General features: G+C 36.0%; 1 protein-coding gene across 1 annotated transcript in view; it reads right to left on the minus strand.

Moving 5' to 3' along the window:
- The window catches only part of LOC118842518 (disintegrin and metalloproteinase domain-containing protein 2-like), a 132,713-nt gene that overhangs the window by 47,081 nt on the left and 70,085 nt on the right, over window positions 1–15,547 (minus strand). The window contains exons 7-11 of the mRNA XM_036749996.1: window positions 12,817–12,885; window positions 11,932–12,003; window positions 9,865–10,031; window positions 4,917–4,998; window positions 1,490–1,626 (exon numbers count right to left, since the gene is read on the minus strand). Coding sequence (XP_036605891.1) covers window positions 1,490–1,626; window positions 4,917–4,998; window positions 9,865–10,031; window positions 11,932–12,003; window positions 12,817–12,885 — 527 coding nt within the window. The remainder of the gene's footprint in view (window positions 1–1,489; window positions 1,627–4,916; window positions 4,999–9,864; window positions 10,032–11,931; window positions 12,004–12,816; window positions 12,886–15,547) is intronic.

The raw sequence follows: 15,547 nt of genomic DNA on the forward strand, positions 1-15,547 counted from the left end.
GAAAGAAGGAACCCACTTATTACAAAGAAGAAGAAAAAAGCATAGTCCATCCTAAATGTAGACTTGATCTCTTCTGGAAGAGAGGAAAGAGTAAAAGGAAGAATATAGTGTTGTATAAAGGAAGAATGAAGTAGCATTTGCTATGCAAGACAAAGAACATACGAACATAGAGAAGGTATGGTCATAGTGGTCATCAGATGAACCTCATTCTTCTCTGGAACAGAAAAAGCAGAGTTTAAAACAAACACAATTTGGGGTAGAAATAAATCAAACTCAACAGAGAAATAAGTGGGGATAGGGAGGGTTAAGAGGAAGGCTAATACCAGGGAGAGAGTAGTCACAAGCAAAACAAGTTCCTCAACCCTGAAAGGAAGATTCAAAGGGGAAAAAAGAAAAGAAAGATCTAAAATCTAAAAAGCGACCTAAGATTGCCACTTTGGCAACTGAGAAATGGCCGAATAGATTGTGGTTTATAAATGTAATGGAGTATTATTGTACCTTAAGACATGAGGAAGATAAATAATTTCAGAGATTCCTGGATAGTATAAAGTGATCCACAGTGAGGAGAATCAAAAGAATAATTCATACAAGAACACTGAATTCATACAAATTTATGCAAAATTCATACAAAATACAGAATTCATACAAAAACTTTGTAAAGAAAAACAACTTTGAAAGGCTTTATAACTCTGATTAGTATAATAATCAATCAAGCTTCTAGAGGACCTATGCAGAAGTATGTTAGCCATCTTTTGAGAGAGAAGTGATTGACACATAGATTGGCTGCCTCCTTAAATCCTCAAGTTGTCCAGTACCCATACTCTTACTGTCACAATTCAGAAGCCTCATCTTACAATGTTTTTCACTTTGGTCAATGATTATAGTCTTAACTGGCTTACCTATTTATCCCTGATTCAATGCTCACTTCCTTCATTCCCCAAACATGGAATCCATTGTGATAATTACATCTATCATTTTTTCATGAAATCTTACTGTTGGTGTTTGTTATAAGTTAATATTCATAATAATTATTCTTATATAAGGATTAAATCTCTATATTTAATATAGCTCAAAGAACATAAAATATGCATCCATCCATTATTCAAGTAAACACAGTGATGAAAGAACGGTATTACAAATGGACAGGTAAGCCTGCCAGTTCCTTTCCATTCAGGACATATTTAGTGACTAGACCAAAAGCTCATTCCTAAGTATAAGGCTCTGCCAAAAGGCACACAATGAAGTCATACAGATTATCTACATCTGCTTCCAGTATATATAATTTGATTTGAGGGGAGAAAAGATTGGTCAAAACCTTTCATGAATAGTATTAGTTCTGCCCACAGTTAAAATGTTAGTTGATACACACACACACACACACACACACACACACACTCACAGCTATGTATATACATACGCATGTATGCCTATATATAAAAGAAAGATATAATCTTATTGTGACAGATATTTGATAAAGGAAATATCTTACACTGCTTCTGGGTTCATTATGCAGACAGCTCTTGAACAGTGACAGCTTTCAACATCATCATAAGTTAATCCCATGTTATGACCCAGCAGTTGAGCAATGATAACAGAAAATGCCTCCAGACTTAATGTTCTTGGATACTAAAAATCAAAAAAGAAAAACAGAAAAAATTACCACTACCAAAGATTTAATAGTTCATTCAGCTGGGGAAAATGAAAAAATTAAGATAAAATGAACAATAGACAACAAACTTGAAATGGAATACAATACTTAATTCAATTCAAGAAATATTAATTGAGCATTTATTACATTAAAGGACTTGGTCTAAGCACTGGATATATTTACAAGAATGACAGAGGCCCTTCCTTCAAGGAACCTGTAATCCACTAGAGATGATAGGATGCACATAAATAACTAACAAAAATTAGAACTGACTAAGTGCATAATAGATGTAAAATAGATTGGTATGAAATATCTGAGTAGGTAATAACCATATATACTTGTAGGGAATCGTGGAAAGCTTCATTAAAGAGTTGTTGCCTGAGCCAGACCTTGAAGGAAGAGAATTCAAAGTGGGGTAGAGGGGCAGCTATGTGGCATAATGGATAGAGCCCTAGCTCTGGAGTCAGAATGATCTGAGTTCAAAGCCCACCTCAGATACTTACTAGCTATGTGACCCTGGGCAAGTCACTTAACCCCCCCCCCAAAGAAAGAGAGAAGAAGAAATAGAGGGAACATATTTGGACTGAAAATTAAATTAAAAAATTTAAATTTTCCTCTAAGCAAAGTTGCTACATACCAAAAATGTTAGTTCATTGCATCATTAGTTTCATTACCTTTAATGAAAACATCAATTCTTTCCATGATTGTTCTTTGATCCACTCATTCTTTAGGACTAAGTTAACTAATCCCCAATTAATTTTTAATCATTTATTCTGTGTTGTCTATTTTTCCTTTAGGTCTGTGTCTTCTTTCATAATATGACTAATGTGGAAATACGTTTTGCATGATTGCACATGTATAATCTATCTCAGGGAGTGAGGAGGTGAGGAAGGGAAGGAGAAAATTTGGAATTCAAAAAACTTTTTAAAATGAATATTAAAAATTGTCTTTACATGTTATTTGTGGAAAAAAGTATCATTAAAATAAATAAAATCTGATGCCTGTTTATCTTTCTAATCTTATTTGACCTGTACCTTTTCATATGTTATATTTTGAAGCCAAATTCTACTCCTCTCTCTTCCCTGATCTTATCTTGCCATTTGTTATTGCTATGCATTTGTATATATCTAAAACATACTTCTTCACATTTCTACATCTTGAACTCTTATAGTACAATAGTATTCCATCACACTCATGTACCATAACTTGTTCAGCAATTCCCCAATGGATGAGCATCCCCTTAGTTTCAAATTCTTTACTACCACAAAAAGAGATGCTATAGATATTTTTAACATATGGGAACTTTTCATCTTTCTTTGATCTCTTTAGGAGTATAGAGCTACTAGTGTTATCACTTGGTCAAAAAGTGTATCTGGCTGAAGAGATTTGGGGTGCATAGTTCTAAGCTGCTTTCCAGAATGGTTAGATCAATTCATAACTCCATAACAATGCATTACTGTATCTGTTTTCCCAGATCCCCTCCAACATTTTTATTTTCCTTTTGTGTTAACTTTGTCAATCTGATAAGTATGAGGTGGTACCTCAGAGCTGTTTTAATCTGTGTATTTCTAATTATTGGTGATTTAGAGAATTTTTTATATGGCCATTGATAGTTTGGATTTCTTCCTCTGAAAATTACCCATTTGTATTTTTAACCATTTATCAATGGGGGAATGGCCTATTCTTGTAAACTTCACTCAGTTCTCTATATATCTTAGTCTTGAAATGTTTATCACAGAAACTTGCTACAATGATTTTCTTTTCTGATTTCCTACATCTCAAATTTTAGCTGTATTGGTTTTGTTTGTACAAAAACTTTAAATTTTATGTAATCAAAATTATCCATTTTGCCTATTGTGAACTTTTCTTTCTCTTTTTTGGTCATGAACTCTTCCCCTATCCACAGATACAACAGGTGATTTCTTCCATGCTCCTCTAACTGGCTTATGATGTCACCGTTAATGTCTAAATCATGTACCCATTTAGAGCTTTTCTTGGTGCACAGTGTAAGATTTTGGTCTACACTTAGTTTCTGCCAGACTTTTTGCAGTTTTGTAGTCTTCCCAACAGCTTTTGTTGAACAGTAAATTCTCATGCCAATTGCTGGCATCTTTGGGTTTCTCAAACAAGGTTACTGTACTGATTTGCTTCTGTATCTTGTGTACCTGTTCTGTTCCACTGATAAGCCTCTCTATTTCTCATCTAATACCAGATTATTTTAATAATTATGGCTTTGTGGGATGATTTGAGATCAAATACTGCTGGACCTCCTTCCTTTCCATTTTTTTTGGAGGGGGGGAAGGCAGGGCAATTGGGGTTAAGTGACTTGCCCAAGGTCAAACAGCTAGTAATTGTGTTAAGTGTTTGAGCCGGATTTGAACTCAGGTCCTCCTGACTCCAGGGCTGATGCTCTACTCACTGCGCCACCTAGCTGCCCCCTTCCTTTCCATTTTTTTTCATTGATTCCTTTGATTCCTGACATTTCCTCTGGATTAATTTTGTTATTATTTTTTCTAGTTATATAAAGTAGTCCTTTGAAATCTTATGTGTATAGAACTGTAAATCAATTAATATAGTCATTTTATTATATTAACATAACCTCCCCATGAGATACTAACATTTCTCTAGTTAGATTTATATTTAATTTTATGTGTTTTATAATTATCTTCATAAAATTCCTCTGAGTATGTGTTTATGTGTATTTTGGCAGGTAGATTCCCAAGTATCTTAAAATGCCTGTAGTCATTTTTAATGGAATATCTCCTCCTGTGGGGTTTTGTTAGTAATATACAAAAATGTCGGTGATTCATGTGGATTTATTTTATATCTCGCAACGTTGCTGAAGTTACTTATTTCAATCAGCTTTTTTAGTTGACTTTCTGGGGTTCTTTTTAAGTATTACATCATCTGCAAAAAGCAATAGTTTTGTTTCTTCTTTACCTAGGCTTATTCCTTTAATTCCTTTTCTTCTCTTATTGCTATAGCTAGCATTTCTGGTAAAATGTTGAATAATAATGGTCATAATGGACATTCTTGCTTTCCTCCTGATCATAATGGAAAAGTTTCATGCTCTAGTAGGTAAGCCCAACCCTTGTGTAATTCCCCTTCTGTTTGGCACAAAATATTTCTTAATGGCTTTAAAAGCTTTACCTTTAAATAAAGAGCAGAGAAAAAGCTTTTATTATATTTAAATACAGTAACATGACAATAAGGAAGAATTTTAACAGTCTATATAAATATTAGTGATATTAATTAAATAATGCCATACCAAAGCAACACCACCAGCATAGTTCCTTTCACACATCTTTCCTTGAAATGTCGCTCCCACGTATTTAAATCTATTCTTATAACTTAAGCACAAAAATAAAATTTTATTAAAATATATCTTTGGAAAAAGTAGGCAAATTCATTTTCAACTGTTCCCTATAACTTTGAACCCTTCTGTGTCTAATTATCCTCTTAGAATTTCAAAGTTCCTCTCAGCCATGTGACACATATTGGTCCTATTATTTCTGCTTCTTTTAAAATGTGCAATAAAATACAAATTCACATAAAAGGGGAGAAGGAATATATGAAAAAGGGAAAGCAACTTATAAGAGAGTAAAAAAGAAAGAACAATTTAAAGTAACTGAAGATTATTTCATGAATGACCGTGCCCCAAGAGTTCATCACCAAGTTTCTAGACTATTAGTGTGATGAGACTCTTCATGCTTAGGCTGATCCTTGGAAAGTATACATATTCTCTCTCCAGGACCATACTCAAAGCCTTTTTCATGTGGTAGAGGTTTCTAGAGCTTGTGCCCCATTGGCAGTCTTTTCTAGAGACTGGAATACACTCCTAATTGGCCTCCCTGCCTTTATTTCTTTATCTCCCCAATTCATCCTACAGCTGCCAAACTGATACTACTACACATTGGTCTGGCTATGTAACGTCCCATATTCTGGCATTTACAGATCTGTCTCTAATATTATATTTACAATCTATATTCACTATCCAATCTCACACTACATCATGCATTCTATTCTTCAGCTACACTAGCCTAGTTGCTGCTCCCTATATGGCACACATTATCTATCATCTCTGCATTGTTGTGTCTCCCTTGCCTAGAATACTCTTCCTCTTCACCTCCACCTCTTGGAATTCCCACCTGCCTTCAAAGTTCAAGTGCCACACCTCCTATGTGAGGTCTTTCCTGACCATCCCCTCCAAATTGCTAGTGTTCTTTCTCCCTAAAATTACTTTTCATTTAATTTGTATATGTTTTGTATTTATTTATCCTTGGAAAACTTGTTTTCTGTAATAGAATGGAAATTTCTTGAAGGCAAGAGTATTTTTAATCTCTGTCTTTTCGTCCTCAGTGTCTATCACACCTTGCACACAGCAGACATTTGATAAATGCTTGTTTAACTGAATTGCATATTCTGGAGTAATAGAACAAGCTTCTCTGTAGATATTCTCCTAAAATCTTAACTCTTTTTCTTCTTATTTATTTATATTTTTAAAAAATTACAATTGCACTTTTGGCAACAAGGAAATGAAGGAGGCTCAGTCCTGTGGCTGGGCATTCTCCTGGTCCCATGAAGAGTTATTCAGCATTCTACTCTAGCTGCTAAAAGTTGCAATATTGATCTCCTTCAGCTGCTCTTTACATTAACAGAGGGAGACCAGGAACCATTTCCACCAACATGTTAATGCTGTCAGAATCTGGGACTCTTGCTCCCTCTGGCAGCTACTTTGAAAAAGGTTAACACAGCTGATTGCGAGAATAGATCCTAAAAATTTGCTTCTTGTTTTATAAAATTAATACTGATTTTTTTCTATGTTCTTCTCATAATGAGAAAGAAAACTTCCAGTAGAGCATTATTCCAGAGCTTCATCTTGGTGTAGCTAAGACAGCAGAGGGCAACTCTGGCAGGTTGTAATGAGCTGGAAAAGCTTTGTGTGAAGGGCCTCCATGGGACAGAACATACTTTAAGGCATCCTAGCTAAAATAAGGGAGCAGCTCTTCATCAGAAACCTGGCCATTAGGTGATGATATGCAAACATTCAAGCATACGTACATACATACATAGGAACATACATAATGCATACTTACATACATACACATTGGCTTCCACTCAGGTATGAAGGTGATAAATTTTGGTGGAAAGAACTCTCTAATTCAATCATAGGTTTAAAGAGTGATCTATATAGATCCTCCTCTCATGTACAGTGGCTTACATTCCTAGAAAAGTCACTGAAAATTGCAATGATATAAAACTTAATCTCATTTAACCTAAGAAAAACTTCATGAAAAGAGATTTAATTGCTGGTGAAGGTCCTAATGCCTAGTGTTTTTTTAAATAACCTCAAACATTATACTTAATCAGCTATCCATTATATACTTATATTGTATGAAGCTTTCATAAGTTAAATCCAACAGTTTATCACATAAAATATACCACATGATATAGTGCCAGTGTACTACAAAGAACTGCCTTCTCCATAACTTCCTATTTTTACTGCCACAAATCAGAATATGAAGAAACATCTTTTTCAGGATCAGGGTCAGGGAATTTATAAAGAGTTTCTTCAGATAGATTTTGACAAACATCTTTGTGGAGACTTGAGGGGGGGAAGATTTAGGATGGCCACTCGGTGGCTTTAGAAGAAATGAATCCAAAGCTATCTCAAAATTTTGGTTGGCTTAAATGATAATCAAATTTGCTTCCTCAAGACAAACAAACAAATAAATAAATAAGTCCTTGCCAATTAGCTTAAAATACTGGATTGTAGATATCATTGCCTTGGTGTCTGGGGTTTCTCCCCCTTCACTTAATTAACCATTTTAAAGGATTAAATCTGGGCTGTGACTATAAAGTAATGAGGCTAATTTTCTTCCCCACAAATATAGCAGGTAATGTAGGTGGTTACAGGGATTTGGGGAAGAGCATGCACAGTGTTCTAGATCTGATGCAGTCTCACCATACAGAGCCTGCTTGGCCTCCCCTGACTCTGACCATAGTTCAACTGTATAAAATAAAATCAATCTTAATTTATGTTTACATAACACTTAGGCAGCAAAGTTGACTCGGTAGATAAGAGTGCTGGGCCTGGAGTCAGGAAGACTCATCTTCCTGAGTTTAAATCTGGCCTTGGACACTTACTACCTGTGTGACCCTCAACAAGTCACTTAACCCTGTTTGCATCAGTTTCCTCATCCGTAAAATGATCTGGAGAAGGAAATAGCAAAACACTCCAGTATTTTGCCAAGAAAATTCCAAATGAGGCCACAAAGAGTCAAACACGACTGAAATAACTGAACAACACACTCCCTTGACCTTTCTCTCCCAACATCTTCCTTGCCTTCTCTCCTCCAACCCAGGCCAGAAAGACTAAATCAAAGATCTGAATTACCACCCCCCCCATGTCCCCAGGCACTGGACTAGTTCTAACCTTGAGGCAAAAGGGACTCCCTAAGTGAGACTGAGACTAGGACCTGGAAGAAGCTAGATTCAGAACAGGAGAAAGTTGATTGACTAAAGTTGGCTCATATATATGTTGCAAAATTTGGGGTAAAGAATGACTTCTTGGAATTCGAAGTGCTGTAAGGTAAGGATTACCTTATTTTTTCAAAAGTCAATGGTCAGATCATCTGCCATAAATGCACCATTTTTTTTCTTCCTTAGAAATGCTAGGATACTGTTCTTATGTGGGAATTGGGGTTTCTACTCCCGCTACAACTAATGTAAACACAGAAAACCCAGATTGTACGCTGAATTAATTCAGCCAAAGTTATAAACTAGGAGCAAATAAGTCCTTCCCTTGATCAATTTAGGAGTGAAATGCTTTGACCATTGGATAAAAACAGATGATGCCACTCAGCAAAGATTTTGTGATTGACTAAAAAATAAGATACACCTTTGGGTCTGTGCATGACACAGCAAGCTATTTCAGTTAGTCATTCAATAAGCATTTAAGTTCCTACTCAGTAAAAAGCATTGTGCTGGGAGTACTGATGCTACCCAAAAAAAGACAGTCTCTACCCTTGAGGAGCTATTTTAGCATCTGGCAATTCAGCAGCCAAGTAGTTAAGCTTCTGATTCATTATTCAAGACTGCTTTAAGGAGGCAGACCCTTGCACTAATATCAGATGTGGGAAAGGATTGGAGGAATTTTGTTTCCACAGGATTAAAAGTACTCCTAGCTTTAGCAGCATGTAAGTCAGGTGGCTGGTTCTAGTTAGAGCTGTGATCTAGCAGAACCAGGCTTCTGATCAGGTGAAAGGTTAGAAGCTTGTACACATGCTTAACAAGCTGTTGGAGGCGGGGCATGATGTGACCAGTGCAGGGGGTTGCCTCTGGCCAATGAAGAGCAAGGCAGGAGATTCATCCGAATAATATAAAAGGCTAGCATTCTTCTGAACAAATTGTACTCTCCATAAGGGACGTAGCCATTCATTCTGAAGAGAATAAATGTAAAATATAATGAAAATCTTCCTTGCTTTCCAATGAGTATTGTTTATTCCTACACTAAGTATGTTTCTTACATCAGAGAAAAGGCGGAGTTGCTTCACCACCACCCCACCCCCTTCTATCCCATGCTTCAGAGAGATTGAAAGCCACCTACCCAAACAGAAGCAAGCAGATACATGAAGAACTAATAACTTCATCCCAAAGGGAGATCCTTGAGGATTTCACAAGGGGAAGAAATGGCTTCTGTTTTAACTAGGGGTTCTGAATTATCCTTTGCCAAAGTATACTTACATATGTTCACAGCACCATTGCATTCTATTCCACAGGACACTATACCTATTTGTGGAAGCCTGTATGGCAGATTTGAGGGAGGGGATTTTTGTTTATTTTTGTTTTGACCAATTGTTTTTAATCTACAAATACCACTTTCTAAAAGCTGTGTGACCCTGGGCAAGTCACTTAACCTCTGTTTGCCTTAATCTATTAGAGAAAGAAATAGCAAACTACTCCTGTATCTTTGCCAAGAAAACTCCAAACTGGTCTGGAAGTGCAGGAGTACAGGACTCAATAACAAAAGCTAATTAAATTGGGGGAGCACACCGGATGGAAGCTCACAAATCACAATGCTGAAAACATTCTAATCCCTAGGTATTATCCCTTGAGCCCTGGGAGGAAAAGATAGTCAGAAAGCTTCTGGGGATCCAGGCTACCAATACAAGTGGGAATTGAAGAAGGTTGACCTCAGGGAGAGCTATGCTTACCTAAGCAAAAATGCCACATCATGCCTCCTTAGAACAAGGTAAGATTCTTTCCACTTTAAAAATCTCTCCAATAATTCATCAGGTTCTCCAGCAGTACTGATTTTATTTTTGTCTCTCCAGAACTCCAAGGAAGACAGTACAATAGTCAAGTTAAGTGAGCTATACATCTAAAAATGGAACAGATACAGAAAGCATATTCAGATATCACTAATCTAAATTAATTTTCGAAATAAGTCTGACTCTAATTACTTGATTATATTTCTTAGTGAAATGAGGCATTTATACAGTAAATAGATGAATAATAAATAGGGGACCTTATAAAGTACCATGACAGCTATTTAAAAATATCTAAAGCAGTGGTTCTCGAATTTTTGGTCTCATACTTTGGGTTTTTCTACTCTTAAAATTACTGAGTGGTTTTGTTTGTGCTTGTTATATCTATATATTAATATTTACCATATTAGGAATTAGAACTAATAATTTTTTAATATTTAATTCATTTGAAAATAACAACAAACCCATTCATTATACGTTAACATAATCAAGCAATAAATATTTATTAAATGTCTACTATGTGTCAGGCACTGTGCTAAGTGCTGGGGATACAAAAAGAGGCAAAAGACAGCCCTATTCTCAAGGAGCTTACAATCTAATGGGGGAAACAACATGTAAATAAATTTAAACAAAGCAAGTTATACTGAATACAGGATAATACAAGAAAGGCTTGCTTGAAGTTAAGAGATTGGGGAAAGCTCTCTGTAGAAGGCAGGATTTTAGCTGGGACTTAAAGAAATCCAGGGAGGTGAGTAGTCAGAGCAAAGGAGAGAGAGTGTTCCAGGCATAGAAAACAGTTGGAGAAAATGCTGGACCCTGGGAGATGGAGTGTCTTGTTTGTGGGAGCCAGGAAGCCAATGTCACTGCACTGAAGAATAAGTGTTGAGCAGTAAGATGTAAGAAGACTGGAAAGGAGGGGGGCGGTGCGGGAGGGGGGGGTGGGTGGTTAAGGTTTTGAAGGGCTTCGAGTGCTAAAGAAAGAATTTTATATTTGATCTTGGAGTCAATAGAAAGCTACTAAAGTTTGAGTGAGGAGGGATGACATGATAGGACCTGAGCTTTTGGAAAATCATTTTGGTGGCTGAATGGAGGATGGATTGGAGTGGGGAGAGACTTGAGGCAGGCAGATCCACCAGCAGGCTACTGCAATAGTCCAAAAATGAGGTAATGAGGACCTGCACCAGGGTAGTGGCAATGTCAGAGAAGAAAAAGGAGGCATATTCAAAGGATGCTGAAAAGGTAAAATCAAGCGTCTTGAAAACAGCTTGGATATGGGGGCTGACAGACAGTAAAAAATGCAGGATGACTTCTAGCTTGCCATCCTGAGGGACTGGAAGGATGGTGTTGCACTCACTCCACAGTGTTAGGGAAGAGTAGCATCATTTTTCACATTTTTGCAAATCTCTTTCTTAACAGAAGACAGATGTATTCTCATCTGCTTCTGCATCCAATTTGTTGCATTGCTGTTTTGGTTGAAGTTTATGAAGAAAATCTGGCCTCACACAGATATGTAGTTGGAAAAGGAAGGAATATTTTAAATGGCAAAAAAGGTCTTAATATTACTACAAAAATTGTCATAACCTTGCAGGCCCATGAAAGAGTTCCTGGGAATCCCAAAGGTCTGTGGTCTTCACTTTGATGGTAACTGCTCATCTAAAGTAACATAAATCAAGTACCCATTTTATGAAATAACTGCGTGCACTTTATTTGGAGTCATGATACCTAGGTTTTAACCCTGCCTTAACACTTTCTGAGCTGGTTAATGATGGGAAAATTACTGAACTTCTCAGAGATCAGTTTCCCCTTCTATGAAATGAGTAATATGAATTATTATTATTCTGTTATTATTTGTCCCTGTATTCTATTTAGAACACCAGGATATGGTTTTTCTGACATAAGGAACAGAAGCATCCTTTATCAATAGTGTCCTGAGCCGCCTCTGCAACTTAGAATATTAGATAGCTGCCTGGGGTAACTCCACAAATCAAGAAACATGAAAAGGCAAAAGCTTACTGTGCTGACAAGTCCAATAACCATGGCAATTTTCTGAGTAACAAGGTTTGCATCAGATCCCATAAAATTATACTGAAAAATATAATGGATTTTAAGTCTGAGTAAAATAATTTAATGACATCCTTTCTTTAGATATAACACTAGGCTAATTATCAAGTAAACACTATTGATTCAAAATGTAAATCTTAATTTGGAGAAGCAATTACTTTTGCATCATAATGAGAACATTACTCAAGGAACTATATCTTAGAGAGTAAGAAACCTTTCTAGCTAAGCAGAACATAATTAAACTCTCAACCATGTATCTAGGAAGTAAAAATGCAAGAGAATTAAACGTGTTTCCTCCTGAACTTCTCTCTGACTTTAGGTTAAGTGACTAATCATAAGAAGTAAAAGTTTTAAAATTCTCCAGATTCTTCCTTTACTTTCTGTCATTAATGTTACCAAATAATTCTAACACAAAATTAATTAAAAATGTTCCTCCCTAAACTGATAATATAAAGCAAAAAAAATCAGTTTCCAAAATTTTAGAATATATTAACAATAGAAGATTATTTCCACTATGTAATTTGAACAGAAAATTATGCATAGCAGTGTACTACTGTATCTCAATTCTCTCTACATTATTGAATATATTAGTTCTCTTCTATAGAATGATATATGACAGATACTATATGGTACCTGGACCACAGTAAGCACTCACAAATATTTGTTGGAAAAAGGTGGGGGGGTGGGGGGGAATCAATATAAGGATCAGACAACTTTGCTCCAAGAGCCCCTTGGACTTCATTTTATTAATTTTGAAGTGGATATAAGATGAGAAGAGAAATAAGATAACATGAAGGTTGGAAAAGAAAGACAAAGAAATTAGAATAATCGACTTACCAGATTTTTTTCCACTACAACATGCATTTCCAGATACCCAGAGAAAAATGATAAATAATCTAATCGGGACTAAAATTTTTAAAAGAAACACAAAGGAACATGTCAACATTTAACACTTCTCATATATTATATCTAATATTTGAATCTTTTAAGGTATTATTAAGGAACTGAAAGAAGCAGAACATTTAGAAACTAAAAAAAAACCTAAATATTTGATAATCACAGCCCCACCATAGGAATACTCATCCAAATCTCAATTACTACATGACTACATTACTATAAGAGTTTTTTGGTTTTAATTAAATTTTTTTCAATTAACAAAAATTATTTTCTCTTAACCTCCAATAAAAAGGAAGAAGAAACCATTGTAAAAATATGCATAGTCAAGCAAAACAAAATTCTCACACTGGCCATTTCCTAAAAATTTGTCTTGATCTGTCACCTAAATCCATCAATAAAGGAGTCACTGGAATTTATTGTGTAGGTGGAGTGACATGATTGGACCTGCATTTGGTGGCTGAATTGAGGATGGATTGGAGTGTGGAGAGACTTAAGGAAAGCAGACCCATCCACAGGTTATCACAACAGTTCAGGTGTAAGGTGGTGAGGGCCTGCACTAGAGTGGAGGCAGTGTGAGAGGAAAGAAGGAAACGTATTTAAGAGATGTTGCAAATAGGCATTAGCAACATATTGGATATGGCAGGTAAGAGATGATGTAAAGTGCAGGATGACTCCTAGGTTGCAAGCCTGAGGAACTGGGAAGACAGTATTACTTTCTACAGTAACGGGGTGGTGGGGTATGGGGAAAGATAATGAATTCTGTTTTGGACGTATTTTGTTTACGATGTCTACTAGACATCCAGTTAGAGATATCTGAAAGGCAGTTGGAGATGCAAGATTGGAGGTCAGTGGAAAGGTTAAGCTAAGACAGTTAGATTTTAGAATCATCAGCATAGAGATGGTAAAAATCCATTGGAATGAGATCACCAAGTAAAGTAGTCTGGAGGGAGAAGAGAAGAGGAATCAGGACAGAATCCTGTAGAATACCTACAGTTAGATGTCATGATATAGATGAGGATGCAGGAAAGGAGACTGAGAAGCAGTCTGATAGGTAGGATTGTGTTTGTCCTTCATTCTCGAAGAGGACCATGACATTAGGGAAATGATGACACGACTTGCAATTGACTTTGATTTGAGGGAGGGAGGGCTGGATAGGTAGGAGGAGGACCAGGAGAGAGTAGTGTCTCAAAAAAAAAACAGAAAAGAGAATATCAAGGAGGACAGGTTTATGTACAGTATCAAAAGCTATAGAGTGCTTGAGGAGAATGATAACTAAGAAAAAAGGCCATTGGATTTGGTAGTTTTTTGTTGTTAAATAAATTGTTCTCCCAGTTCTGCCTAATTCATTTTCTAACAGTTCATAAAAGTCTTCCCAGGGGTCCCTAAACTGTCCCTTCTTCATTCTTACTGCACAATAGTATTCCATTACATTAATAAGCCATAACTTGTCTAGCCATTCCCCCATTGATAGATAATCCGTTCATTTCTAGTTCTTTGTCACACAAAAAAATAGCAGTTATAAACAAATTTGTACATATGGATAGTTTTCATTTTTTTCTTTTATTTCTTTAGGAAACGGGCCTAGTAGTGACATTGATGGGTCAAAGAATTCACCCAGTTTAATAACTTTGGAGGCATAGCTCCAAACTGCTTTTCGGAATGGTTAGCAATTCAAAGCTTTCACAGCAATTCACAGCTCAAACCAGCAGTACATTGACATATCTGATTTCCTACAGCCCCTTTAGTATTTGTCATTTTCTCTTTTTTCAATATTAAAAATCTCATAGGTGTGAGGTAGAATTTCAGAGTAGCATAAATTTTGTATTTTTCTAATTTTAATAATTTTGGAGCATCTTTTCACATGTTCATCTACCTAATGCTAGCTCGGATTTCATCCCCTGAGAACTGCTTGTTCATATCCTTCAACCATTTATCAATTGAGAAATGATTATTTTTATAAATTTGAATCAGTTCCCTATATATCTTAGAAATTAGGCCTTTAACAGAGAAAACTGCTGCAAAGATTCTTTTACAGAAATTATCTGATTAGTCATGTATGTAATCAAAATTATCCATTTTACCTTCTCTGATGCTCACTATCCCTCTGTTTGCTCCTAAACTCTTCCCCTATACATAGACTTGAAAGCTAATTTTTTCTTGCTCCTCTAATGTCCAAGTCACATATTTATTTAAAGCTCATCTTGGCATATGATGTGAGTTGGTACTCTATAGTCCAGCACTTCTTAAAGTGTGGGGCCCACACTTTAAGAAGCACTGAAGGGGTCAAGAGTGAAAAAAGTTTAAGAAGCTCTGCATACCTAGCTTCTTCCATACCGCTTTAAAGTTTTCAAAGTTTTCTGTTGAATAGTGAGCTCTTACCTCAGTAACACCAGTCATCAGGTTTTTCAAACCCTAGGCTATTAGATTCCTTTCCTTATGTATGTTGTGTACCTAATCTATTCCACTGAGCCCTCTGTTTTTAACTAGTACCAAATTATTTTGATGATTATTGCTCTATAGTATGGTTTGAGATCTAATATTGCTAAGACTCCCTCTTTTCCACCTTTTAAAGTATGTGATATTTACTCATTTTACATTATTTTTTTTAAATTTTAAGTTCCAGATTCTCTCCCTCCATCCCTCCCACCTTTTGCCCATCCACTAAGAAGGC

Source organism: Trichosurus vulpecula, chromosome 3, assembly GCF_011100635.1.
Source record: "Trichosurus vulpecula isolate mTriVul1 chromosome 3, mTriVul1.pri, whole genome shotgun sequence".
Taxonomy (NCBI): Eukaryota; Metazoa; Chordata; class Mammalia; order Diprotodontia; family Phalangeridae; genus Trichosurus; species Trichosurus vulpecula.